General features: G+C 38.3%; 1 protein-coding gene across 9 annotated transcripts in view; it reads left to right on the forward strand.

Annotated features, from left to right (window-relative positions):
• Positions 1–931: 931 nt before the first annotated feature.
• VPS13B (vacuolar protein sorting 13 homolog B) overlaps positions 932–24,618 on the forward strand; it is a 422,306-nt gene continuing 398,619 nt past the window's right edge. For 7 of the 9 annotated variants that reach the window (XM_015617450.2, XM_015617453.2, XM_015617455.2 and 4 more), the window contains exons 1-3: positions 932–1,082; positions 1,835–2,012; positions 9,530–9,673. In XM_015617450.2, the coding sequence (XP_015472936.1) occupies positions 1,866–2,012; positions 9,530–9,673 (291 nt within the window). In that variant the 5' untranslated portion in view covers positions 932–1,082; positions 1,835–1,865. Of the gene's footprint in view, positions 1,083–1,834; positions 2,013–3,223; positions 3,427–9,529; positions 9,674–24,618 lie in introns of those variants that run through there. The other 2 variants (XM_015617451.2, XM_015617458.3) reach the window with 2 other exon arrangements.

Here is a 24,618-nt window from a genome sequence, read left to right on the forward strand (position 1 = left end):
CTTTATTAAACAGAGTGGGAACAAGTGTTTGCCAGCACTGGGGTTTGCCCCACACAACCATTGTCAGTTATAACAACACAAACCAAACCTTGGAGCTGGGGCTGGTTGAGGCAGTGGCACATCTCAGGGGTTCACAGTGCTCCGGGCCAGAGCCCGCAATGGCCAAGCTCCTCATGGCAGGGACTCACACACACACCCGGGGAATGGCCGGGCCACTCCGCCCTGGGAGCAGATTGTGTCGAGTGCTGCGTGCAGTTCTGGGCCCCTCAGTTCAGGAAGGACATTGAGGTACTGGAGAGAGTCCAGAGAAAGGCAATGGAGCTGGTGAAAGGTCTGGAGGACAAATCCTATGAGGAACAGCTGAGGGAGCCGGGGGTGTTTAGCCTGGAGAAAAGGAAGCTCAGGGATGACCTTATCGCTCCCTACAGCTGTCTGGAAGGATGCTGTAGCCAGATGGGAATTGGCGCCTCCTCCCAGATAAAAATGGAGAGAACATGAAGATATTGACTCAAGCTGTGACAAAGGATGGTCTGGACGTTAGAAGAAATTTCTTCACGTAAAGGGTGATTAGAAACTGGAATTGACTTCCCAGGGAGGGAGTGCAAGCGTCGTCCCTGGGGGTGTTTAGGTAACTACTGCACGAGGAATTCAGTGCCATGGTATAGTTGACATGCTGCTTGCTGTTCGGTCACAGGCTGGACTGGATGACCGCGGAGGCCTTCTCCAACCCCACCCATCGCGCATCTCTGGGACTCCGTCACACGGCCCCCGCTCCTCCTCCGCCTCACGGGGACACCGGGGAAACCCCGCCCCGCAGGGCACGTGACCTCCACCGCCCTCAGCGCCGCCGCCTGGCCCCGCCCCGCGCTCGCGCCAAACGCTCGCGCATGCGCCGGGGAACCCGGAAGCGCCCGGTGGAGCCGGGGCGGGAGGCGCTGCCGGAGGCGCTGCGTGCGCGGCGCTCCCGCGGCCCGGCCGGCCCGGGGTGGGCGCGGAGCCTCAGGGCGCTGTGCAGGGCCAGGTAAAGGGGCCCTGAGGGGGCGCGGGGCCGCGGGAGGGACGTACGAGGATGTGTCCCGAAGGTACGGGCGCGGGGTTCCCGGGTTTGTGGAGGGGTCCGGGTGAAGCCGCGGCGGTGACGGGACGGGGAAGGGTCTCATCAGGACGAGGGGGGGTCGGGAAAGGATGTGGGAAGGGATGGGAGTGATAGCAGACCTTAACGTAACCTCAGCTCGGTTCACGAAGGATGTTGGTTTCTTAGAGTTCAGGCTGGCACGAAACTGGCTGGGTTGTCTTGTACACGGTGCTGAGACCGATGAGGTGCATCTAAGGCGATATTTTAGTGTGGGCTCTTATCAGTCAGAAATTACCCTTTTCTCATGTTTTCAAAGTTTAGTCTTCTGATGAGGCCAGAAAGGAGTTTTCCTGTCACTTAAGTGCTGTGAAAAGCATGGTGGACTGCTCGATCACCTTTTCTGTCTGTTTCTTCGTTTGTTTGGTTGGCTTTTCTTTTGAAGGAGTCAGTTCAAAATATATGTGTATAACGAGTCAGTTATATATTGTATACATATATATGTATATGAATATGGATGTATATACAGATATGTATGTGAGTATACGTATATATATGTGTAAATATAAAAATTCAAAAATGAAAATAGATGTACTTGCATCTTTCTGTATGTTTTATCTTTATATGTAACTATATGAACCTTTGACTATAAATGATGTTTAGAATTACTTTCATACATTCAAACAACGGGAGTGTTGCATTATTGAAAATGAGACTGGAGATACATAACTAACATCTCAATTTTTTGTTCTCTTTTTCTAGTGCTTGACCTGTAATACAGAGATCTTCCAGAATGCTGGAGTCCTATGTAACTCCTATTTTGATGAGTTATGTGAATCGCTACATAAAGAACTTGAAGCCTTCAGATCTGCAGTTGTCACTCTGGGGAGGAGATGTTGTGCTTAGTAAACTTGAATTGAAGTTGGATGTACTTGAACAGGTATGTTAGGTTTATAGCAGTTACAGCCCATGTCTTTGATTTAAAAGAAGTTGGCTGAATTATTTTAGATTGGTCTGCCCAGCTAAGTAATAGCTTAGTGCTTGCTGGTTTTCCTCTTGTTCAAGTATTTTTTCCCCCTGCATTTAGTTCTTCTTGCTTTAATTTCATGTCATTTGTTTAGCAATGAATGGTAATTCTTTACACATTCTGTAAGTTATGGAGTGTGAAGAGAGGCTTTTTGTGGGCATGTTTCTTCTTTCAGTAACTATTGTTTTACAGTATGAACATTAATTGAATTGCTTTTCCAGTTATATTTACTAATTACATATAGTAACTAAGTTGAAAGGTCACAAAGTAAAGTGGGATCTCTATTTAATTATGCATACTAAACCCACTTGTGCTCTTGGTATTGTTTTCTGACTCCAGATTTCATCATTCCAGTTGTATCTAAACTTAAGAATAACTGAGGAATAGATTTGATCATCTGGTTTGTGTGGATTAAATCAGAGACTCAGTGAAACTTAGCCTTAAAACAAGGAGCTTGACCAATTAAAACACCAGATACAGAATTTGGAGCCTGCTGTCAATATGAACTGGTAAAGCTTTAGCACAGGGATGGTTTCCTTTTATACTTACCTGAGTTGATAAACTTGAGTGTGTGAGACTGATAATGCTGCTTTCTGTTGTGCATGGAGTAGCAGGGCTTAGCTGGAGTCCTGTGGCCAGATGTAGTCCAACCAAGTTAAAGAACTGAGAGAAATGCAGCAAAGAATGGGGAATTTAGACAATACATCCCTTGAAAGAAGAATAAAATATACAGGTTATGTGTTTTTAATATTGACTAAAATAAGGTGAGACAAGAGAGGGAAAGAATTATTTGGATCCGAGAAGAAGCATTGAATAAATTGCATTTTGGGAGACTTAGGTTAAACGTACAATGAAATCTCATTTATATGTTGGATTATGAGGTATTGGAATAGGCTGGAACAACTGCATGTCTCTAATGGAAGTGCCTTTTAAAATGCGAAAGAAATTAACATACAGTTAATTAGGACTCTTGATCCTGTTCTGGAAGAGGAGACAAGTCTTGCAACAGATCTTGTCCTGTTTTCTGTGCTTTTTAAAGAACATTACATGTCTTCTTCAAGTGTTTCACTGTCTCAGTATTTTCTCTCAAGTCTATTAACTGATACATCTTGTCTATACAGCTGATGTTCTGTAGCTGATGTGTTCTCTTGTCAGCCTTTTAAAATGTATATGTACAAAGAAGGGTTGATCAAAAAGGAGTTCTGGAGGTCATCTGGTCCAATCTCCTGTTCTGAGCAGGGCTATTGCCAGCATTATGTCAGACCAACTTGTGTTTTCCTTCATCTGAATCTTGAAATCTACTGTCTTGTGAGAAGCTCCTCTCTGGGTAAGCTCCTTCAGTGCTCTCCTGTGTGGAGAGGAAGTTTGCCCTAATAACAAATGATGATTTGGGATGAATATATCAAACTTGTTATGTTGCCTGACACTGTAAGAATTTTGCTGCTCTCATTGGTGGTGTTCCCTTTCTAGTAGTTGCAGTTTTGCTGATAGGTGACCCCTTGCTTCATCTTTGTCTGCCTATCAACTGTGCTCCTAAATATCCAGCCCAACCTGATAATGTCATCTCTCTTGTAGTGGCAAATATTGCCATATGTACCTGTGCTCATCACTTACCAGTTTGAATGGGAATGTGAATATGTGACGGATGCAAAATTTAGCTCAGATTCATTATTATAACATTATTTGGCTGGGTGTTTGTGAAATGTAGTTATCTTCATTTGGCTCTTATTCTTCCGAACTTGTCTGGACCTACAGACTGTATTTAGAGTGTTTTCCTTTTAGTTTTTTTTTTTTTTTTGTAGAGGAGATGCTGTTTATTTCTGCTCAGCAAAACTCTTTGAGTGAGGAGTATGTAGTAATGCGAAGTCCCAAAGCCCTTGCAGCTGGGAGGAGCTCCCTTGAAAAATTAGTCTCTAAAAATTACCCGTATATATCATTTTAGTTGTGTTCTCTTCCTGGGTGGATTCATGATACCCAAAGTTAGTCCTCTTAACTGCTCTGCTCTTGTAACTCTGTTCTATCCTGGGTTGTGATCCCCATCCTGGTTCCCTGCTCCTTATCTGACATGAACACAGCTTTAATTTCATGCTTCAGGTTCTTAGATACAAATCTACACCTCTCCTGGATCTATTTCTCTAGAGCTTTAAACATTTTCAGAGAATTAGATCTTCTGTGGAGTTATACCTGGCTTTTTGGGAATGTTAGCATTCTAACTACCTGGACAAAGCACTTTATAACAGATTTGGGAACAACTGTGTGCTTCCTGCTCCATGTGCTTTAGCTGATCTTGGTGCTCCCATGTCATGTTGTGCTGTTATGAGCCACCAAACAGAATCCCAAAGAGCAGATGAGAAAAAGCATCAACTGCTGTTTGTTTTATAGAAGATTTTAATTTATTTTTGTGACCAAGTTGGAACCAATACCTCTTGAAATCAGATGAAATACAGTTGTTAACATAGAAAATTTACTGTATGTAAAGGGAATGTTCCAACGAAACCTGAAAATACTTTGCATTTTTTTAAACATATATTTATGTAAGTTTTATGCTCTCATTAAACTAAGCTGTAATGTCACTGTAATAACTCTTAGGCTCTGTCCTTCTCTCTATCCCTTTTTTGTACAAACCAGTTCTGTAGTGGAAGTCAAGTATTAGTTTGTACTTGAATCTTCTAGGTACAGTGTAGTTTTTGCATATAATTGCATATAATTGTGTCACTCTCTGAATAGCCAGTTGATTTTATAATAATTATCTTTAGTTGAAGATTAAATCTAATAAAATTTTGATAATTTTTCCTATCCTGAATGATTCAATAACTAGAAGACTAAACATTCCAAGAAATTTTCCATCTGTAAATAATAAGCACATTGTACAAAAACTAGTTCAAGAAAGTAAATTGTAATAAAATGTTGAAACTAATACTTTGAATTTGTTAAATAATGTTTTTAGGAAAAGCGTTTCAAGCATTTTTGTCAAGGTTTGTGTGAAGTCCCCATAGTACCAGAGGTAACAGAACTACTGCTGAACTTGGTAACTAGCTTGTGTGTAGTTTATCTGTTTACATAGTGGTGCCAAAAAGATAATGTACATCGTGAGCTCTTCTTGCTGCTTGTGTATATTGCCATAATTAGATTTTAGCTGTTTTGCAAATGCAGAAGGGAAAGATTAAGTAGTCTTTGAAAGACAAAGGATACCTTGATCTAAAGATTATTGAATTTTGTTATAGCGTGGATCTTTCCTATCCAGTCTAGGCAAGGAAGTTGTATAGAAAGAAACATGAAAAATTCTAATTAACTTAAAATTATTTTAAGGAAATAGGAGCATTGAAATATCCTTATTTTAAATCTCTGTTACACGCCACTGGGTTACTTATGAAATACAGGCTTGACTGTGAAGAAGAGATATTTGAGTTAAAAATGATGTGGAGAACAACTACTTGCCTATCACCCCAACTTTTAGAGTAGTCTCGTGTTTTAGAGCAAAGAGAGATGTTAGGCAAAGGGGAATTACTATCATCTAGTCTGCAGTCTTACATGTTAGTCAGTTATTTAAGGGTCAAGCCCAGAATTTTGGTTTTAGTCATATATATTTTTGTGAAAGATTTATATGATTAAATGTAAAATCTAAAATGCGAAGTCTAATCAGTTATGGGTATAGAAGAAATATTAAGGATTTTAAGCAGTATTTAATGAAAGGAGAAAGATTGCATAGGAAACGGGGAGGAATAAAAATGTTATGTTGTGTTATGAACAAGTTACTTAATTTGGCACACATTTGTATTGTCTACTGAACAATACAACAGAGTTCTCTGCATTGCTTTATTCTAATTGCCCTAGCTGTAACTAGGACAATGGGTTTCCTTAATGTCAGATGACATTTGTATCTAAATTTTCTTTGAAAAATAACTATCTTCTAAATATGTTGTGCATTTGCTTTTATCACCTTTATTTTGAAATAGTTCCTACTTCTGTTTATTTCAGTATCTTGCAGTTAACTAGACAAAAGTGTCAAATCCATCCAGCAAATAGTAGAAAAACAGCTTTTCTAGAATGCCTTTTGAAGTAAATACAAGTCAGGATCTAAGTAGACATTGTGATATTGATGAGTGACAAAAACTTGCACATCTACAAGTCCAGAATTTATTTCTATTATTGTTAACAGTAGTAGTTTGCTGCCTTGATCTCTGAAGGCATTGTCTCTTACATTTTAATGTATTTTTAGATTGCATGTTTTTTTTATAATTTATTTCTGTGCAACACTTCATGTGTGTCTCAAATCCTCCCCCCCCAAAAAAAAGGCTCTGGGACAAAAGACACTATTTAATTTATTGTATGATTAGTCATGTAGAAAGATCTATAGCTAAACAGCCTGATATTTGCTTTTCAGTGTCTTAACTAAAACTGTCTGGATGAAAATGTTGTTTGTGTCGCTTGTGAGCCTAGGGCTGAATTTTTAGGAGAGGCTTTTGGCTAAAATCCTGAAGTGTAGTAGCAAATGAGATGAAGAAAATACACTTTGTAAAAACAAATTAACAATTTTCTTTAAACTTGTAATGAGAAAGTCTGAAACTGTCAACTCTTAGGATGAGGACTTGAAATTAGATGTGACTTTGTGTAAGCATCGCTGAAGAAGGAGTTGAGATTTTTTAGTATGAGATGGGCGTGGTTTTTTTTAAACTTGATTGATCAGTGCTCATTAAGGCCCAAAAACTAATTTACAAACTGAAAGCTGTACTTGGCAAAAAAAAAAATAGAGCTATAATTTTGTGTAGTTTCCTCTTCTGAAGATTTTTTTCAGAAAATATACAATTTTTTTCAGTGAACATAAAATACTCTTAGCTCCTGGATACAGGATAAACTTTTTATAGTACCAGTAGAAAGATTTAGGAGGTATCAGCTGCAGAATGGGGGAAAGTGTTCCTTAAAATCGCTCCTCTTAGCAGCTGCTGTTGCTGTGATGGTGTAGGTATTGGTAAGAATAGTTGACTTGCCTCTAGGCATCCCAAAGACTGTCAAGATGCAAACCTGTCATAGGTGTAAATGGTGGTTATTTCAACTCTGAACTTAAGATATGGTAACTACTTAAGGAAATAAAACTTTCTGAGGGGGCTTTCAAAACATCTCACTAAGATTTGATTATTTATTAATTATTCATGAATTTATCATGATAAGTATTTATGTATTTATTTCAGTATATGTAGGCAAAAAATTACATGAGCTAACTTCACAGAAATATTGTATAGGCATACTTTAAGACTTTATAATACATATCAAGTAGTAAATTCAAAATGCCTTTGTCCCCAGATTTTATTAATGTAGAAGTTCTGTACAGCAGGGATAGTTCTGGGGTCAAGCAGTGCAGAAAACAAGGCTTTGTGGATCCACTGATAGATGTTTGTCTGAAATTCCCTAGCAACTTGCCTGCTTGATTTCTGAGTTTCATGGACCTTCTCTGTGTAACATCTATTCATTCATGGGAATTCTGAGTTGAATGAAATGTATGTACCAAAGCTGAGCCAAGGGGCAAAGGTGCTTAAGCCCAGGCTTGCCGGGATAATTCTGGAGTCCTGAACAAAGGTTTGTGTTCCTGAGTTTACCGAAATACAGCCAAGAACCTGTGTGTGCTGGTCAGCAGCAGGCTCAGAAGGAGTCAGCAGTGCACCCTGGCAGCCCAGAGGACAAATCCCTTCCTGGGGTGCATCAAACTCAGCATCACCAGCTGGTCACAGAGGTGACTGTCCCACTGCACAGCCTTGGTGTGGCCTCACCTTGAGCTCTGTGTGCTGCTCTGGACCCCACAGCTGAAGAGTGAGGGTAAAGGATGAGAATGTGTCCAGAGGAAGGCAACAAAGGTGGTGAAAGGGCTGGAGGCAATGTCCTGCTTGAAGGGACTGAGAACTTTGGATTTGTTTCATTTGGAGAAAAGGGAGCTGACGGGTGCGTGACCTCACAGCTCTCTACAGCTTCTTGAGGAGGGGACATGGAGAGGGAGGTGCTGAGCTCTTCCTCCTGGTATTCAGGGATAGGATAGGTGGGAATGGTTCAGAACTGTACCAGGGGAGGCTTAGACTGGACATTAGGAAGCATTTCCTTACTGAGAGTGGTCAAACACTGGAACAGGCTTCCTGCAGGAGGTGCATGTCCCAAGCCTGTCAGTGTGTAAGAGACATTTGGAGAATGCCCTTGATAACATATTTTGCCTTCTAGTCAGCCCTGACTTGGTCAGGCAGTTGGACTATGTGGTCACTGTAGGTTGGCCAAAACTGCTTCCCTGCATCTAAGAGACTTAACTTCACTTACTTCTCATCTGAGAACGTACTACACCTGTAGTTCCCAGCATCTAAGATGATGATGAAAGCACCAGGCTATAAACAGCTTGAAGATGGGTTGTTTTTTCTCCATTAAAGCTTAAAAACTTGATAATAAAATATCAAGAATACGAGACTAGAAAGGTGAAAAGATGAAGCATCCCTGAAACCTGAGCATAAGAATACTTAGTATCGAGAATGCTTACTTAAAATTCTAACATGTCAAATATTGCTTCTTTATTTTACAGTAGGCAATTGTTTTCGTTATTCCAAATCTTGACTGCTGGTCCTGAGACTGCTTTCTAGCCTTCTGTTGGTTAAGTGACCCTTCTGTTGGTTAAGTGTTGAACTAATTTTTTGCAGAACACCTGTAGCTACTGGGAAATTGCAACACTTTGTATTGTATGTACACCAATTTACTTAATTGGGTCCTTTTAATCTAAACTTTGGCACCCTATTTCCTTCTGAATTGCTGCAAGCAGCAGCTGGTTCACTGAGGCTGTCCTGCAGAGTTGTAATCTGTGCTGGATGGAGTACTGAGGCATTTGTTAGAAGCTCTGGACTGATTTGTACAAATTTTGAAAACAGTGAGACATCTACATTAGACCTTGCTGTGCAGGAGTCTGGTTTTGCCAATGAAAAATGTAGTAACTTCATATTTACTAAGCAGTTAGATGTGAAAGGGGCAACAATGGGCCAGTCTTAAGAGAACTGATCTCTTAAGACTCTTAAGCACTAAAATATTTTGAAAGAAATTGCCTTGCTGTGGCATTGTCAATGTTTAATTCCAAATTTCTGCTCTTCACAGTAACACTGGTTGCATATCAGTGTAAGTATTTATCTTCACTTTGTTTCTTTCTACTTGTACCTTGAATAGCAAAACATTTTGAAGTACCTTCATGTGTGAGAGAGGTGGTTTTAAACTATGTTTTATTATCAAGGACATGGTAATCCAAATCCTGCAAGTGATTATAAAGGCAAATGCCAAGTCTTGAGGCACACTGCTGGTTAGGGGAGGGAGAATAACTTTTGACTTGTTTTGTGATACAACTTTACAATTTTGAGTAAATGTGTCTGGAATTTTAATGTTTCAGTAGTTAATTCTGTGCTCTTTGTTATTTTTAGGAGCTGAAACTGCCATTTACTTTTTTAAGTGGGCATATTCATGAGCTTCGGATTCATGTGCCATGGACGAAACTGGGATCAGAACCAGTTGTCATCACTATCAATACAATGGAATGCATCTTGAAGTTAAAGGATGGGGCTCAGGTAAGAAAGGTGATGAATGCTTTTCCAACATTGTGAGCTTGAGAATAAGAGCTTCTATAGGTCCCCTTCTTGAAAGTCTTCTGAGGAATCTGGCATGTGAAGTTGGGACTTATTATTCTTTGAGAGGTTAATATTTTTTTTCTTTTAATGGCTAATATCTTCCTTTATGCTTATTTTTAAACTCTTTATTCACTGTAGCTGTGTTCTTGCAGATGTGAAAGCAAGTTAATAGTGCTCTATCCAGTTTTTCCTATGACCAGGGAAGAAATGGATTTCAAGAACCATATAACATGCTTGAGTGTACTTGGAAGAGTTCTTGTATGTAAGGGTCTTCAGGTTTTTTTATTTTAGTTGCATACAAGAATTTGTGCATTAGGCATTTTCATGGGCTCAGGTAAGGTTTCCTTCTGACATAATGAAGCTGAAATATGCAGTGCCTCAATTTTTGTCATATGTCTGACTTAGTTAACCAAAAGTACTTGGTTATGTTAATGTTGAACTTGTGGGATTTTTTTAATCAGCATGGTATTTTAATTCTAGAGGGGCTTACAAGTTTGTTTTACTTGTTGGATTTTTTTAAAGCCTTGTTCATATTTCGATTTCAACAGCGCTTCACTTACAATAAGGATCATGCAAACAAAAATTAGTTTGTGAAAAACTGAAGTGTTTGGTAGGATGCTTGATGAGCTGTTAACTTTTCACATCAATAACTGGACAAGGCAGCAAGGACATGGGAAAACACTTTCCTCTCGTTTGATATTTCTTGCTACATTGATACATTGATACAAGAGCTAAGAGGTTTTTTTGCTGAAGTAGAAATCTTTAGTCCTAGCCACCCACAGAGGACATGCGTGCTTTCTGTAGTTAATCTGTGTGCGTATGTGGATGTGCATATATACACACCAGCAGCCAGATATTAAGTACTTTTCCAATGTTAAGGTAAGCTTTTGAGACCAGATGTTCCATGAGAAGTGTGTTTTTGGAAGCAGCAAATTGCAACTAATTATGAGTTGCAGAAAAAGATTTGCAGCCCATGACTTTGTGCAACCCAGAACTAATATTTGATATTGGACCTTGCAGATGGCTACTGCTGAAATGATCAGGTTTCCTGCTTTCGTGGTATTTGAAACTTAAATTTTGTGGTGCATACATCAAAAGGTCAAGTGTCATGAATGTAAAGCACTCTCAAAACTAGTATTTGTTACAGATGTTTAAGATTCAGAGGCAAGAAAAGAGTTTTGAAAATTGCAACTGACATTTGAACAAATTATTCATTGGTATGTGTGCTCAGGAGGGTAAAATTTGGGTCTGTGCCATAGAAAGATTATCTTTGACTCTCAAGAATGTGGATGAAAACACTTTTATGCTGTTTTCTGAGGATATGATTTAAAAAGTTGACAAGTTGAATTTTATTTTTTGAATTGCGATTTGAAAGTGTTTAAAGCATGGCAGTGTATTTGGCTAAAACCAATTGTCATAAATTTTTTTTTGTAATCAGTGAATAAAAAATATGAACAAAATGAAATATTTCTGAGAAAAATGGTAGTAAAATGAACTTTCAGCAACTTTAGCTCCAGTTGGAACAGTTCTGCCAAGAACTTCATGTCAGTGAAGAGCATAATTAGCAAGAAAGCTTAGTTTAGTACTCAAATTGATTGGCTTGACCCTGTATTTCCTTCCTCAGGTGAGACCTCTAATGAGCACAGGCATAATTTCACCTGAGCAAAAAATAAAGTTCTTGACCTCAACTTAGTGAGATGTGTTTTCTTTGGAAAGGTGCTATTTCAAACAGTGTTTCTATTGAAGGTGTATGAAGATTAAAATACATGGCATTGTTTGAAGCTATTGTCCAGTGAACCCTGCAGATTTTATAAAAAAAGGAAAGACAGGGGTTTGCTTGTTTTTGAAGAGTATTAGTTCCCTGAGGTGCTTTTATATATATGTGTTTTACTGTGATGCTGTGTCATTGTTAGTTCAGCGTCAGTGTTAGTTTAGTTAAGTTTTTTTGTTGCTTATGCTATTGCAGCATCTCCTCAGCTAAGTTTGGATTAGACAGTAATGGCCCAACTAATAGTTTTATGCAAAAATTCTTTTTCTAAGGCAAACTGTTGTATAAGTGGTAAGTTCACTTAATGATATACAAAATCCATAATTCTATAGTATTAGTATTTACATTTTGAAGGTCTTTGCTTTCCCCCTTTTTCTTCTGTGCTGTTTTTCTTTTTCTCCTTTTCTACATCTGATACTATTACTTCTAAAACCCAAATGTTAAATGTGGATACTTGACAAGAAAATTAAACTGAAGTGCATCAACTTTGCAGTGAATAAAGGGGTGTTCTACTGAACCTGCTTTATATGTGCACTTTTGGTTATGACTTTGGTTAGTGTCAATACTTGAAATAGAATTTGTCTGTGAGGTGTTTCACATTGCTTTTTCATGTCTGTCAGCCTAATGCAACTGTGCCTGGCTATTATTTTTTGTTCTTGAATTAATCTTCTGCAGCACTGAGTTTTAAGTAGGAGCATTTTTAATGTTCTCAAATATGTTGGTATGATTTTTAAATCTATTCTTTAACACTTTAATGTGATTCTGAAGTTTGCTTGACTTGTGTTTAAGTTACAGTAATTGACTGTCCTGACACTGTTCTCCATGAGTGCTATATTTTGTTTTAGAAAGTGGTTAAAGTTCCAGCATTTTATATTTTTCTCATTACCTATCTCTATATATTCAATCTCTGGGCTTCATGTGGAGTTGAAGCACTTTTTAAAATCTCTGTTGATTGCTGTTTTTCCTCCAAGAGGTTTCCTCCCTTTGTCCTGTTGGACTGTTGTTAACTCTTTTTTCTTCTACACAAATTTTGTTGTTTTTTTATTTTTTTTTTGTTAATATTTTTGAAATTCTTTGCTCTTTCTCCTCCTCTCTCAGTGTTAAGATATCTCCATGCCCAAACCAGAGGCTTAAAATTCAGGCAGTGCAAATTGGGAAGGACAAGCCTGTAAGCCTGTGTCTGTTTTTTTCACCTTCTGCAATTATAACTAAGGTCAAGACTATTCTTCATGCTCACCCTTTAATTCTGTGGAGTTTTTTTGTCTTGGAGCTGATGTAAATGAGGAGATCAAGGAGAAATGTGCTATTTGTATTACTGCTTCAGATTTGAGTCCTTGCCTTTAAGTGGAACACAGTACACTAGAAATATGCTGATGTATATGAAGGTTCTCTGTGCTCCAAGGGTAATTAATTGTGGAATTGGGGAAGACTGTTATGTTGAAGCACTTAGAGAAGGACGGGGAAACCAAGCAGTTTGGATCCGCATACAAACGACTGAGCATTGCTCCTTTCATGAGGCCTTACAAAGAAAGTTGTGAAGGAATATAACTTTGTGAAGGCAGTGGAGAGCAGCCTACAATCATGACTGTCAGAATACCAGATGTATTCTTACCTGACAGCTGGTAGAGACTGCCACCAAAGAATGCTGGAAGCAGAAATTGGTCTTGACCGAGAGATGACTGAGATGGGAGATAAGGTATGTTGACAGATTATGAACGACTTTGAAGGTGAAGACAGAAGGCTTGTGTTTAATGAGAGTATAGTTATATAAAGTCTTTGCTTAGGTGGTTAAGCTAGCTCCAGATCTGAAGCAGTGCTTCAGAGTGTTTTTTCCTTGCCTGGGTTGTAACAGCTCAGTTGAATGTGGCTATATGGACAAGCAGTGCTGTTTTTTCCATTTGAGTCTGTAAGTCTGTTGTTATGTGACAGCAGAAATATGGTAGAACTTGAAGTCAGAAGACTTAACTAACAGTCTTTAGTGGTTCACCTTTATACTTTTTATTTGCCCATGTGGAAACTCAAGGTCTTTATTTTTAAAATAAATTTCATTTGGTACTTACTTCCATACTAATATATTTAGTTCAGTAAATCTGATACTGAGTTTTAATTTAAGGTGATGATTAGATTGAGAATTGCGCTGTAGGAAGCAAACTATGTTATCAGCTAATGTTGAATCATATGAAGTTAAGGATGAATATGAAATTCCTCTTAAGCAGCCAGTTCATGATACTCTTATTTGTGTTTTAATAAAGTACTGTAACAAAAAAAGAGGATTTCATGTTTCTGTATGTGCATGCATGCAAATTAGTGTATATATGAGTAATGAGAACAATTTTCCATATTATTTTGAATTTAAACAAATTGCTTTGTGCAAATCAGACTGTAATTTAGTGTTTTCCAAAGGTTTAGGAAGGCTTGGCAGAGTCTTTTGTTGGGTTTTGTGCCATTTTCTGTCAAGAACTCCTGTCTGAAGAGTTCTTGGGTTTTCTATGAATTGCTTTATGTGAACAAAAGTGTTCTAGGTAGGAGGTTCTCTTTCAAGGATTTTATCCTTTTAAGGGATAAATGTCATGCCCCACAAATGTCTTGCAAAAACATTTAATAAACTTACTCTTTCAATAGAGGAAGTAGTAGACTGCAACAGGTGCTAAAAAAGGCTTTGCATCATTTGATTCAGGCACTTTGTTGTCTTTCTCCAGTGATTTCAAATGTGAGGCTGAGGAGGAGATGAGCAGCTTTGCTTAAAGCTGGATAAATACTCACATGTACTAGCTGGGCATGCAAGAGTGACTGTGTAATTTGCCTATTTTTGTTCCTACTAACCATTTTAATAGACTTTAAAAGCAAAGCATCCAATGCTTTAGATTGCAGTAATTCTGCAATTCTTAAGTAGTTCTTATGAAAGAAGAAATTGCCTTTGTGAATTTGTTTGATGACTCCTGCAGGTGCATTTCTTAATACTCTTGCTGTAGGAGTGCTGCCACTGCCCTTGTATTGCCTCAGTCATAATACCTTTCTTGTTTACCTGAATGCCTATTAATGTGTTCCTAATTTTGGACAGTTTTCATGTGAATTTGTCAGTATATTTCTATTTGAGTCTTCTTCAGGGCTAAATAATGGTGATTTCAAGTGTCTGAAACTGATTACTGTGAAAGGTATGAGTGATCCTGCTTGATTCTTTCTGTGCTTATTCCTGGCTCTCAGGACATCTTTCAGTGTTGCTGTGCAGCCTATAGGCAAAGACTTCTGACCTAATCCTATTGCTTACTCTAGGGGAATGAACTTTGCTTTTAAGTGTAAGCCTTGCTTTTAGATGTTCCTGGTAAAGAACTTGTAGAGTAAGCACTTCTGGCCTGTGCAGTCCTGGGTGACCTCTTCAACAACTGTGGTGTACCTAACTCCTGAGATCACCCACAGGGACAAGGCATAGAAAGCTGTCTCAGTATCTTGAGAACACATGTAACTTTATGTGAGAAGGAACTGACTGGGAAGATGTTTTTCTCAGCAGCCAGTCAGTGGATGACCAAGGAAGAGAGGGGATGTATGAATGCTCAGTGTCAGGCATATTTACTATGATATCAGGTTCAAGAACAGAAAAAGCAGTCATAAATATAGTTGTGACTGTATTCTTGCAAAGAGCTCAGATTTTGAATGCAGTTCTTGTCAAGAAAATGTTTTGATGTTGTCGAAACAGTTTACAGTCTTGATGATCTTAAAGGCCCTTTCCAACCTAAATGATTCTATAATTCTAAAATCCGGTTGGTCATTATTACGGTGGGTATTAAGACTGTATAACATACATGATTTTCAGATACTTTTTTTGTTCAAATGAATGCACTTTGCATGTTGTGAAGAAGGAGCCAAGGTGAGGATATGGCCTGTGTTGGTATAGGTGTTGCAAGGAAGCTGCCAGGAGCTGTGTGTAGTTACCGTTTTCCCTTCAGTTTCTGTAGCTGCTGAAGCAATAATATCTGGAGAGCAAATGCTGCCTTTTCTCACCTTGTTTTGTGAGCAAGATCTCTGTATACCTCTTTGTGGGGTGTTCAGATCAAGTTTGTGATTTTGAAGAAATCTCTCGGCTGTTCAGGCTTACTGTGCTTTGACCTCTGTTACAGGGTTGTCTCAGAATTAATGGGCTGGATTTCTTTTGGTCAAACTACCATTCGCTTTGAGCACATGAAAAGGAAAATGTGTTGCAGCTGTTAATTGAAATATGAAGAGGTGTCTTGTGTATGTTGGTAATAGAATCAATGGGAGCACAGTAAATCTTATAAGGTTTTTGTTTTGTTTTTTTTTTTCCCCAGAAGCTGTTCTGGCAGTCTAGGTTCAGAAAGTCTATATCTAACCTACGTTTAATGCTTGCTTGTTTGGTTTGCGTAGTTAGTGTGTCTGTGACAGCAGGCATCTCACAAAACCTCTAATTATGGATATGTGCAAGCAGCACTTTTCCCCCTCCACCTTTGTGAAAGCACATCCCTCTAGTGCCTTCTGAAGCTGTAGAAAATTGCATGTTTTTCTTATCGAAGGGTTCAGAAAAGGGATTATATGGTAAGAAACTGGAATCCGAGCTTCCAAAATAATGGATTTCTGTCAGTCTGTTAATTTTTATAATGATTTAAGTAGCAAACCTGCAAACCCTCTGGAATTACTTTCTTAGAATATAATCTCACTCAAACTAGAAGAAAAAGGAAAACTGGCTGTGGTAGTCAAGCAGGTCCCATATTACAGGCCAATACCATTGCTTTATATCTATGTGTTTTGCACTGATAGGAGACAGGAAATGAATACTCACTCATATTCTAGCAGTGTTTTGAACTCTGTATCAACAGTAGAACATTCTGGTATGAGATTATTTTTCAAGAAGACTTCAGTGTAAATTGGAAGAATTTTAGGCATATGAGGAGGCAGTGATACCTTAATAAGGACTGTAATGGACACTGGCACAACCAAGCAGTGCAGTTGTCAGTGAAATTTCTTTCTTAGGCGTTGTAGTAGGTTGACCCTGGATGGCAGTCAGGTGCCTATCAGAGAGCTCTATCACTCCCCTTCTCTAGACAGGAGAGAAAATATAATGAAAGGCTCATGGCTTGAGCTTAAGGTAGCAGCAGATCACTCACCAGTCAAGGGCAAAACAGCCTTGACTTGGGGAAATTAATGAAAATTTTTACCAATCATATCAGAGTAGGATAATGAAAAGTAAACCCAAATCTTAAAAATACCTTCACTTACCACTCCCATCTGCCCTGGCTTTACTTTATTCCTGATTCTCTACCTCCACTTGCCAGTAGACAGTGAATGGGGTTGTGGTTAGTTTAACACACTGCTTGCTCCTTAGTGGAAGGACTTCTCCCCCTGCTCCGTAGTATGTTCCCTCCCATGAGGAACAGTCCTCCACAAAGCTCTCCAATGTGAGTCCTTCCCATGGGTTGCAGTTCTTCATGAATTAATGTCTCAGTTCTTTATATGCAGTGTACATGAACTTTCTTTTAACTTCTAAATCAATGTCCCAGGTTTGGAGTCTGGCATCTTTTTTAAATGCTTTTGAAATGCTGGTACTGTACCTCAATTTTTGACCTTTCTGGCTGTTGAGAAGCCTTGCAGCTGCAGAGACTGCAGCTTCAATTTTCTTCCTTCAGCTGGTAATGTCTGAGGCAGCCAGATTGAAACATGCGTATCCTGTATTCAAGAGAGCTCTTCTGGAATCCACTCTGACTTGCTGTAGTATCCCAAGTATATTTATTTAAATAATTTGTGTCAGATTTATGGTGTTAGCTTAGAACAAGATGCTTCTTTAGAGCATGGCTTTTGAAGTTTGTTGATCTTACATGGAACATCAGTTGGAATTCTGTCTTTCTCAAGTAGCAAGAGGAAAGGATAATGGGGATGGGTGTAGTACGTGAAAGAATGCTGAGGGACCACAATACACAAATGGTTTAGGTGAAAAGAGATTAAAGAAAACTGATGGATATGGAGGGGATTGATGTGAAGTCACCCCGAGACAGGAAGGGTAGGTTTTTTTGGGGTAGTGCTGGTGTTCCTTTAAGCTTTCATGTATTCACAGGTAATTCTAAATAGATTGTTTAATCAGGTGAGGGTAGCACACTTACTTGAAGAATTCCACTTGTTTGCCTTGGAACACCTGTGTAGCTGAGAAATATCTCACTTATTTTGGTGGAAACTTCTTAGGATGCCATATTTTGGAAAAAAGTAATCGTAATTTTAGGTGTGTTGGAGTAGTTTTCCATGTATGTATATTTTTTTGGGAATCCTGCATAGGGTTGAATCTATTGAATCTGTCATAGTATTTCAGACCTAGTAGTTTAATATATTATTATTTTCTCCTATGCTTTGAAGAAAATATTTTCACAGCAGACTACCAAAACACAGTTACTGCATGGGTTTATTCTAAAATAGATGTGGGTATGGGGCTTGTTGTTTTCTGGATCAACTTGTATTCCAACAGAAATCAGTGCTTTATATGACATGTGTTTTGGATTTGTACTTTTTAGAAGCCTTGTTCTTTTGGGCAGACTCTTAAATTAATCTGTGGTTCTCAATACTTTATTTTAATTCCCTTATTTTTTTCTTATCCTATTATTTTATGTGTTTTGGGTTTTTTAAAAATCCTTAAACTGTGGGCACCAACTTTCTATCTGGATTCCTCCTTTCTACTTAGAATTCCCATTTAGCTATAACTGTGCTTTGACTCTTGGCTGTAGAAGTCAATTTCTCTTCTTTCTGGAATCTCTTCACTCATCTATGTGTTGTCAAAGCATAGCCTTGTCTGCTCAGTCTCATTCCACTAAATTATATATTGAGTACTTATCAGCTGATCTGCTGAACTGATCTTTCTGAACTATAGCCAGTGCTTTATTTTCTTCCAAGAATTGTGTTTTGGGATTAGAGAGTGTCCAAGACCTAGTGTCTATATTGCAATGCCATGTCAATGCACTTAGCAATTTTAACATTGGCAACTTGAGACAGAAAGTGAAGCAGCAGAATGGGTTAATTTTCAAAACTGTGTTGTTTGGGAAATAGCATGGTGAATATTCAGAATCTCAAAATTTAGTTTTGAATCAATAAATGTTTATAATCATGCTGGGGTTTTTTTGTTTGTTTGTTTTCTATTGCAGTACTGTCTTTGTTGATGGAAAATATTTATTTTCATTTACTGAAAGTTTGAGTGTTATGAGCTTGTTGCACATGGGCTACTGCTTCTGAAAACAAGAGCTAGATAGCAACCTATGCGACTTTTCCTGGAACTGGAGGTGGAGATTTGTTGGCATATAAGGTGCAAGCTGTGCTTGGGAGTGTGTTCTGACTGAAGCATTTCCTCATGTCTTAGTCGTGGAAACTTATATATTGTTGAAGATATTGTTATCAAATAGGGCAAAAGTAACAGTCAACCTGTGTATCTGTTTCTGTCTCTCTCTGACCCCCTCCTTTTTTTTGTTAAAAAAATTTTTTTCTTCCATAGCATTTGCTAAAACTAAGTCTAGAATTTGACTGTAACTTGTACATACTTAACTGTACATACCCCACTATGCTTGTGAAATAGTTTGAATGTCGACAGTTCCAGTATTGTTGCCCATGTGGAGAAGAACCATTTGTCCCAGCGGAAGCCCATGTTCTTCCTTTTACGTGTATGAAACAGTAATTCCTTATTTTCTACTTTGTAGTTCTCTATTCCTTTGCTTGGGGGATTGTGATGTTACTTAACAAGTGTGAAAGCAGCCACTCCACTTACCTGTTGTACTGCACTGCTATAGGAGCTTGTTCTTGAGACACATGTTTGTGTGGGTATATATATGTGTGTATGTATTTATGCCTATTACAGACAGCTTTCCATCTGACTACTTTATTTTGTTATTGCTTGATGGTAAGAAGGAACAGTTAGGACAGGAAATATGAATTGCACTTAGTACACAGGTAAACAGTTATTTTGCATTGTTTATAATTTCATGTTAATCCAGTTAATGAGGCAGTGAGAGAGGGCAAGAGCTGTTTTCTGGTTGCTTTGTGGGCAGTCACTGTCACGTGTACCCAGCTGAATGGTAGTCAATGTGTATTTAACTGGCTTCCCTCAAACAATTTTTATTTTTTTTAATTTTTTTTTCCTGGAGTTCTTTATTGGACCCATTTTCACATGTTCTGTGATCACTAGAGAACTGCACACCCCAGACTATTTTATACTACACAGGACACCTACATTCTGGAAAGTTCAAGAGTGTGGATATTATGGATGTTTATAAAGCTAATCACAGCAATATGTTGTATGGAGAGAGATTATATGTGAGAGCTTTCTAGGCTGCAAGATGACCTTGGAAGCTGAATGTCAGATTGAACTCCTGGCAAAGCACCAATTAGAAAGTGTATTGTTGAAATGTAAATAATAGGTTTGTTCCGTACCAGCTGTGACAGTACCAGTAATTTTTTGGTGGATTGGCTGTGCTGCTAGGGAATTAAAGGAATTGTGTATAGCAAACGAACATTATAGCAAAGAAGTGGATGGCATAATTAAAATATTAGAGCTACTGCAGCTTGTATTGACTTAATTAACTTGTATTTTAGAAATGTGGAGTATGTTGTAGGTCTCAAAATCATGGATTTGAATGTGAATGCAATAGAACTGCTTTTAGTGTGGCATAAAATGCTATATTTCTGGAAAAAAATCCCAGTCAACAGATTAGTAGGTAAAAAAACATAATACTGCTAACTAATGTAACTAATGCTGGTGATTTGCATATGCTTATATATTTCAGATGAGTTTACCTCTGTTAGAGTATATATTGCCTCTGGGATATGTATGAGTACAAAGAGGGTTTGTGTGTCTAGCTACATGAATTTTCTAAGCTCTACTTTGCTTGTGTTCAAGAGAACTTTATCAAACTCTCACCTTTTGGTACCTCCAAAAGGTGAGAGGGCTGTTGGCTGTTTAGGTCTTCTGGACATTGACTCCTGACATAGGTTCCCCTTGAAAATAATTCTCTGGTTTTGTATATCATGCTTTTATTGTCATCACATCAAAATTAGCAGGGAAAATAGTGTCTTCTTGCCAGAAACTTGTGTGTTAATACATAATTTTTTAAATAGATGAGTAACCTAAAATGCCAACACTTACAAAGCTAATTACAAGTGTAATTAAGTTATTAACAATTAACAATTAATTAATTGTAATTAAAAGTAATTAAGTAATTAACCAGTGTAAGTTTATGTGTTGGGAGACTGTACATGGAGACAGAAAGGAGGATGATACAAGAATTCATCTATTTGAGCAACCGTACTGCAGGATAGTCCTGGACAAGACACTAGCTGGATTGGCCTGTGTTGGATAGCCAGTAGATCTGTTCCTCCCTGTCACAGTCCATTTATTTCCCTTTGGTAAAAGCATTTGGAGAGCAGAAGCTGGTGTATATATCACTGATGAGACTGAATTTGCATTTGCTCTCAAGCAGCTCAGGGTTTAAACCTACATGAACTGCTTTTAGAACAAGGCTGCCAGAGGATGTCTTCATTGTTCATGCTGGTGCACCAGGTAGAAAGGGTTGTTTGGTTTCTTTTTTGTTGTGGTTAATTCGGTATTTGGGAGTGATCACATGCTATGTACTCGTGAATTTTGGAAAGGAACCCATTTACACAGGAATAGAGATTGACAGTGATTTCTGCAATGAGAGAGGGTTGAAACTCAGCTATCACAGAATTGCTGATGTATGTTCCAGAAAATAGGTTTACTAAGACAAATAAAAGTACTAACATGTGGATGGTGTATATGTCTTTATAAAGTACAGGGGACCTGTTCTGATATGTAGAGATGGTTGTATAAAGTAGAAAGATTAAGAGTAATCCCTGTCCATTTACTGATCTTAACTTTCTGTCTGACCTACTTACTGCAAGGAAATGTAATGCCAATAGTCAGTGTCTTTGTTCCCAGGTACAGGGAGAAAGGGTTTATATATCATCCTTGGCATAATTCATAGAAGTTCAGGGTCATAATCTGATTCAGATTTCCCAGTGTAAGTCTGGACTACTTCAGTTGATGTACTTTGGAGTAATTCCAGATTTGTCCCAATCCAGCTGACATCAAATCAGGACCCTACAATCCAGCCTTGTTTCATGTAGTTGGGTGAAGAGTTTGGATTTGTGTGGTTTAATGGGGAATGAGGTGAGGTAATGCTTTTAAAAGTATTTCCTTGGAGAGGAAGTAGTTTTTCCTCATTTGTTGATGATTAAAACATAGATAAATTTGTTGGAATGTATTTTAGCTCCTCATTACAGCAGAACTTACTATTTGAGAATGGGCATGATTACAGATTTTGTAGTGGAAAAATCCTGCAATTTATTCACCTTTGGTCAAAGGATCTTAAAATTCCAAAAGACAAAATACTATTAATTCTTTCAGTACAAGGCATACTTTGTAATTATAGCTTGTTCTTTTTGGAAGGAGTAGTATTTTCTCTAAAAGCATATAATTGAATTATAAATTCTTAGAACTTAAGCAAAAGAATTCCCTTTACTCACCTGTTGCTTGTGACTTACCTTGCAATACCTGCACTTGAAGAGTGTGCCCTGATAAATAATTTTGATGCACGACTGATGTACATTGTTTTATTTTGAACACTTATGGATAAAAGAAATTCAGTCCCAGTGAGCTTCACTTCTTCCAAAAGAGTGGGTAAATATTCAGGTTTAAATGTATGCTTTCTTTTCTAAGCACAATTTTTCTAAGGAGAAGTCATTGTCTTCCGTCTTTACAGGCCACAGAACCTGAGGGAAATTGTACTGTGTTACTGGTAATACTCTAAACCATACAACTGTTATAAAAGCGTGAACTTCAAATATAAATGTTTTTTTTATTTGCCTCTGGAGAAAATTGAACATACTTGATTCCTCTATTTAGGAATATTATTTTTTTTTTTATTTTCTTCCCTCTCCTCTGGCATGTTTCTTTAGTGGCTCTGCCACTGGCTTGCTAAGAAACAATGTTCTGAGGCCCTCACCTTGGCTTGAAAAGATCCACTTGGCTTCCTTTACACGTGCAAAGGTCTGCAGAGCTCAGAATGCTATGAGGTTATCCTTAATTTTCAATTAAAGTCCTTATGTATTGCACCTAATTGGAGGATGAACAATGCAAATCTGCTTTTCCTTTTTTGTTTTATATGTGTGAATCATTCTTCTGAAAGATTTTGTCATGTAAAGGGTCCTATAGATTTATTTAATTTACAAGTATTTTCATTTAAAGCTGAAAACATCTTTTAGTTTCATGAGGTATGGAAGCCTGTTAGGCCTGTTCACATTATTTAATGTTATAAATTAGTTTAGGGTTTCCGGAAATTAATTAACCGCTGCTGTAGGAGCAGTAATATGTGATTACTTAGAATTCAACCTGAAGATCATTGGTCCTGGTATTCTAGAAGTGTGTTGGTAATGTGGGACTACATTTCCAAGAACCACAGTTTCCTTTCCATGCAGTTTCAGGAGGTGAGAGGCCTCCTGATCAATGCAATCAGTGTTGCTCTGCTGTCGGCTATGGGGAGCACAGTCAACAGCGGTATTTCAGTCCTTGGCTGGGTGGGCTGCTCTCAGGTTTGTTTTTTATTCCCTGTGGCAGGAAAGTGTCATATTTCACAGCTTCTGGAACACTTTCTGTAGGTGAGTGTCATCTGGATTGTGTTGTATATGTGTGTAGTTCTGCTGCCTTCTGGAAGTCTCTGCCTTCCTGTATTTCTACTGGATTCCAGGTGTTTAAGCTTTCTACCCTGCAGTTTTTACCCAGCAGGGCCTGGTGAAGACCTGAGAAAGATGGCAGACAGGCTGCTGACGCCATACAAACCATTCAACCTGTTCTTGATAGTCTTCTTCCCATATGTTCCTCAGATGTGGACAGTGATGATGTTGTGGGATAAATGCATTGTTCTGGCAGTGGGAAGTGGACATTTTTCCTGGAAGCTCTTCAACCCGTTTTCCAGCATGCATTTAAAGATGGACTTATTATATGATGGGGGAGAGGCTACAAGCCCCCTAGATAGTATGGTTGTGGGGATTAGACTGCCTGCTTGACTGCAGTCATCTGGTATGCAGCTGAGGTTCTCAGGAGAGGCAGCCAAAGGGAACAAGCTAGATGAATTGTCCTGCCACACTGCATATGGCCTGTGGGTTATAAGTTGTTCATCGTAGATATTTGCTTATGATCCTTAAGAACATTAAGATTTTGCAGTAAAACTTTAGAAAAATACTTAACAGCATGAAAAAAATCTGCTTAAGCCACAATGAACTCTCTAATTCTTTTTACCAGCCTTTCACAAAGAGAGAGCATCTGGTGGACAGAATAGATCAGAGTCCTGAGTGCATATGCTTGTGGTTTCATTGTCATCAACAGACATTACATTTTTGTTGATTTATTTTGTGCAATGACTAAAACTTCATTTCCTGCTCTGTTAAGGATGTTCTACTTTGCTTGACTTGTACAAAAATGAGGTATGGTTGTTGTATCCATATAAAAGTTGAAAGCAATTGTGTGGCATATAGTTAGTGGTGGACATATCTTTTATCTACTTATGAGTATGCACCAGTTCTTTTCATCTGAAATCCTCTAGTTGTTGGTGATGCTAAATCTTCTGCAGTTAACTTTCCCCTCTCAGGACTGTAATCTAAAGGTCAAGATACTGTAATTTATTCCTCATTTATTGCATATCAAAGAGTATTCTTCTCATAAATGTAGCTTATAAAACTGTAGTTTATTACCCATATACCAATTGTTTAAGCACTTCTGTTCTCAGTCAAATAAAACCAAGTGAACTGTGCATATAGTTGCAGGAAAATCAGAGATTCTCTTCTACTGGTGTCTGTATAACCCATCAACTTGAAAAAAGAATAAGCTGCAGCTGCTCAGTCATTTTACTTCTGGCACTTTTGATGCAGACATAATTGCTGCAAAATGTTGTTTTTAGTGCTGCTTCTGTCTTGGGGGGAAAAAAAAACCCAAACAAGATAGTGCGTATAGAATGCCACAGGGCAGTATTTTTTGTGCTTATCAAAGCGGGGCCCTCCCATTTTTTGTCTTATTCAGTATTGAGCTGTCTCTAATTGAACTGCTCCTCTGCTGTGTGTTACGTGTAGA

Source organism: Parus major, chromosome 2 (genome assembly GCF_001522545.3).
Source record: "Parus major isolate Abel chromosome 2, Parus_major1.1, whole genome shotgun sequence".
Classification (NCBI taxonomy): domain Eukaryota; kingdom Metazoa; phylum Chordata; class Aves; order Passeriformes; family Paridae; genus Parus; species Parus major.